General features: G+C 41.6%; 1 protein-coding gene across 1 annotated transcript; it reads right to left on the reverse strand.

Annotated features, from left to right (window-relative positions):
- Positions 1–1,439: 1,439 nt before the first annotated feature.
- On the reverse strand, positions 1,440–3,821 carry LOC104279832 (zinc transporter 5-like; the record flags this gene model as incomplete). Its single annotated transcript, XM_009877260.1, has 2 exons — positions 1,440–1,506; positions 3,703–3,821. Coding segments are annotated over 2 exons (186 nt in total), but the record flags the coding sequence as incomplete, so codon positions are not given.
- Positions 3,822–3,866: the final 45 nt, after the last annotated feature.

The raw sequence follows: 3,866 nt of genomic DNA on the forward strand, positions 1-3,866 counted from the left end.
AAGACAGGGAAAGTTCACAAAAATTAGCTTAGGAAAATATTCTTTACAGTAAATATATACTTACCTCAGTGGTCCACAAAGAGTAAGGCCAAAAAACCACAATAGTGAAATGATACATCCCACAACAGCATGCTTAAAAATTTTGATCCACTGCAAAAGAAAGGTATTTCACTGTTGTTTTCTCCAGTTTCAAAACAAACACCCACTATTAGCATTCTTTTAGCACGGTAGCTGTAGAAATCGAGGGGAAAATATATGCTCTGTAAGTTTTGCAAAATTTAGAGTATGATTATCTCAACTATCTTGACAAGCAACAATTTTTTTTTTGACATATTATGAACCAGCATTATTTCCTTTCTATCACAGTACTAGATTCCATAGTATAGTGTGAGAACCCTTTAACAAAAAACTTGAAAACAAATGCCGAAAAAAAATTCAAGTCCATTTACTTGTCAAAAACGCTGTTAATTTTGTAGTCTCTTGTATATATCTGATAAATGTACACAGAACTGGATGAAACATCCAAGATAAAAAGACTACGACTTTAAGCCTAGAACTATTTACGCATGTGTCGAATTCTTTCTTCAGGAAGCAGGTTATAATCAAGCTATTCAATACCTTAACTGTAAATACAAGTTTTTGACGACAAGTAATTAATTTTGGAAATAAGTTATAGAAGATGAAGTGCCTATGACAAATATTACATCTTCAAAATCCAGAATTTAAGAATTTTTGGTGATATCAAAACCATAAACAGACAGATTTTTCTGATCATAAATTAAAGATGCAATTTATTCCTGTTTGCACTTTAAAATTCTGCCATACATGTCTGATCAGGAAATCAGCTGACATTTGAAAAACTTTTGAGGCTATCGTTCAGATTCTCTCTACTTAGCACATATACTGATGACGTTATGCATGGATCAAGCTTTTGTGTACACAACTACATAAACCCAAGATGAATATGGAACAGGTGAAATAAAAATATTTCTCAAAAAACAGCAGGTTCCAGCCTGGCCCTACTCTCACATCTTGAGATACTGGGAACTCAGCACAGGTCTGAAGAGCACAGACTAGCCCCTCATCACACCGCACTATGCAGAACCACTCTGTTGGCATGGAGGACATCACTTTTGCATTCTGTCTCTCCAGAAACTGCCCTTCAAAACCACTGAAGTAAGTTAAGTACACTAAGCTGTTCTAGAAAAGTCAATCCTCAGAATAGATGCTTATACAGAGCCAAGGATCAATCTTTTCATAATACTCTCAAAAGGAGTTAACAGAAGCTAAAAATGCTGATTTTTTTTTAGAGTGCATTGCAGCACATAGTTAGCTACATGCTTCTGAAAATTGCAACCACATCTTCCAAGTGGATTAAGATTTGTTCTGCTTTTATTTTACTACAAAGATGTGCATGATAGCTACACACGTCAACTCACCTGACGCTTAGTTACCACTTTACCAGAAGAAAATGGTTTTTGAAACAAAACCATAAAAAATGCAGACCTGTTAAAAGAAGAAAGTTTTCTCTATTAGTGTATTAGCAGTCTGCTGTTTTACTCAAACCAGCTTGAAATAACTAGGTCTCTCATATTAGGCTCAGCTGACATAACATCTCCCTCTACATTTTTCGTCAAAAGGCCGCACTGACCACACTCACTGGTTTTATTTTCCCCCCTGCATTACAGGTGTTAGATACCAGTACGCAGACAATGACAAGCATACTTCAGTTATGGCAAATTTTAAATGCAAGTTCTTTGCAGAACGGCTAATAAGAAGTCTATCTGTGATTCACAAAAATCAAAGTAACTTATCTTAGATGTTTTAAGTATAAATAAAACCATATTTTTTATTAGCAAGATACATACACCCAAAGGCTTATTCATATACAGAATGCTGAACGCACAGTCTTGTTAGAAATGGTAAGATGACTTCCTCAACCATGATCAAGAGCAAATGATAGGAAAAAAAGCGCATGGGAACATGCAAGTGAGAAGACCAGAAATGTAAACAAAATTGACTAAGAGAGAAAAATGAGATTCTAAATGTTTCACCTCTGTCAAGTTTGTTAAATAAATGCTCTTTCACACTGAGGCAGGACTGTGTCTGAAAAGTTTGCTTCTCTATATTTGCTATCAGTTTCTACACTTTGACTCTCAGGGGAAAATAGCAGCTGAAGCTCACAAGAACTACAGGAACTACAAGAAAGCTTGTCACAGAATCATAGAACAGTTCTCGTTAGAAGAGACCTTCAAAATCATGGAGCCCAACCTTTGTCCTAGCCATATCAACATCACTAAAGCAGGTCCCTCAGTACAACATCTGCCCATCTCTTAAACACCTCCAGGGACAGTGACTCAACCACCTCCCTGGGCAGCCTGTTCCAAGGCCCGACAAGCCTCTGAGTAAAGAAATTCTTCCGAATGTCCAACCTGACCCTCCCCTGGCACAACTTAGGGCCATTTCCTCTTGTCCTATCACTCACCACTAGGGAGAACAGACCAACCCCAGTCTCACTACAACCTCCCTTCAGGTAGTTGCAGAGAGTGATAAGGTCTCCCCTCAGTCTCGTCTTCTCCAGGCTAAACAGCCCCAGAGGCCTCAGCCGTTCCTCGTATGACACATCTTCTACACCCTTAAGAAAATCTGGACATGCCTGAATTTCCTGTGAGCAGTACTGTCACTGTATGGTCAGTTTTAAACTAGCAAAAACATTTAAGTTTCCTGAGGATAGAGAAGCCTCACAAAGAGCTGTGGATTGACTAGAGAGCTGGGCAATCACCAACCACATGAAATTCAACCACAGCAAGTGCCTCACTCTTCACCTGAGGCAGGGTAACCCTGGTTATACATACAGATCAGGGGACAAGAGGCTGGAGAGCAGCCCCACAGAAAGAGATCTGGAGGTCTGGGTTGATGGCAAGTTGAGTATGTGTCAACAATGTGCCCTGGCACCCAGAAGGGTCAACCATGTCCTGGGGTGCATCAAGCACAGAGCTGCCGGTCAGCTGAGGGATGTAATTGTGCCCTTCCACACTGTATTGGTGTGGCCCCCATCTTGAGTAATATGTGCAGTTTTGGCTGCCTGAATAGGACATAAAACTGTCAGAGCATGTCCACAGGAAGGTGACCAAGATGGTAAAAGGTCTTGAGGGCAAGACTTCGGAGGAGCATCTGAGGTCACTTGGTTTGTTCAGCTTGGAGAAGGCTGAGGAGTGACCTTATCACAGTCTGTAACTGCCACACAAGGGGCAGTGGGTTGGGAGGTGCTGATCTCCTCTCTGGTGACCAGCAACAGGACATGAGGAAATGGAATGAAGCTGTATCAGGGAAGTTCAGGTTGGATGTTAGGAAGTGGTCAAAATATCAAGCCTGTCAGAGCTCAAAGGGTGTTTAGACGACACTCTGAGTCACATGGTTTGAATTTAAGTTGTCCTGCGAGGAGCTGAGACTTAGGAGTCACTGATCCTTACAGGTCCCTTCCAATTTGAGATATTCTATGATTCGGAAATTATAGTAAGCAGAATCACGAAGGAAAAACACTGTTATGTACTGCATATTTCCTGGATGCAATGCAATGCCTTCTTCCCCTCGATTAATCGGTAAGAACACAACGCAGGGCACAGGCACGATGCTGAAGACGGACACCGCCGACGAATCGCGCTGCACGGGCGGCGAAAAAAAAGCCCGCCGCGCACTCACCCCAGCTGCACGATGAAGATAAACTGCACGAGGTGGACCGCTTTCAGAAGGTCGTAGGATTCGAACAGCCCCACAGCTTTCAGAAACTTGGTGAAGCACAGCAGTACGATGTACCGAGTCAGCCTGCAAAGGGGGAGAGGCCGGTCTGCACCTGCGACCACGCC

The sequence above is a fragment of the Apaloderma vittatum genome, unplaced genomic scaffold (genome assembly GCF_000703405.1).
Source record: "Apaloderma vittatum isolate BGI_N311 unplaced genomic scaffold, ASM70340v1 scaffold19579, whole genome shotgun sequence".
In the NCBI taxonomy this organism is placed as follows: domain Eukaryota; kingdom Metazoa; phylum Chordata; class Aves; order Trogoniformes; family Trogonidae; genus Apaloderma; species Apaloderma vittatum.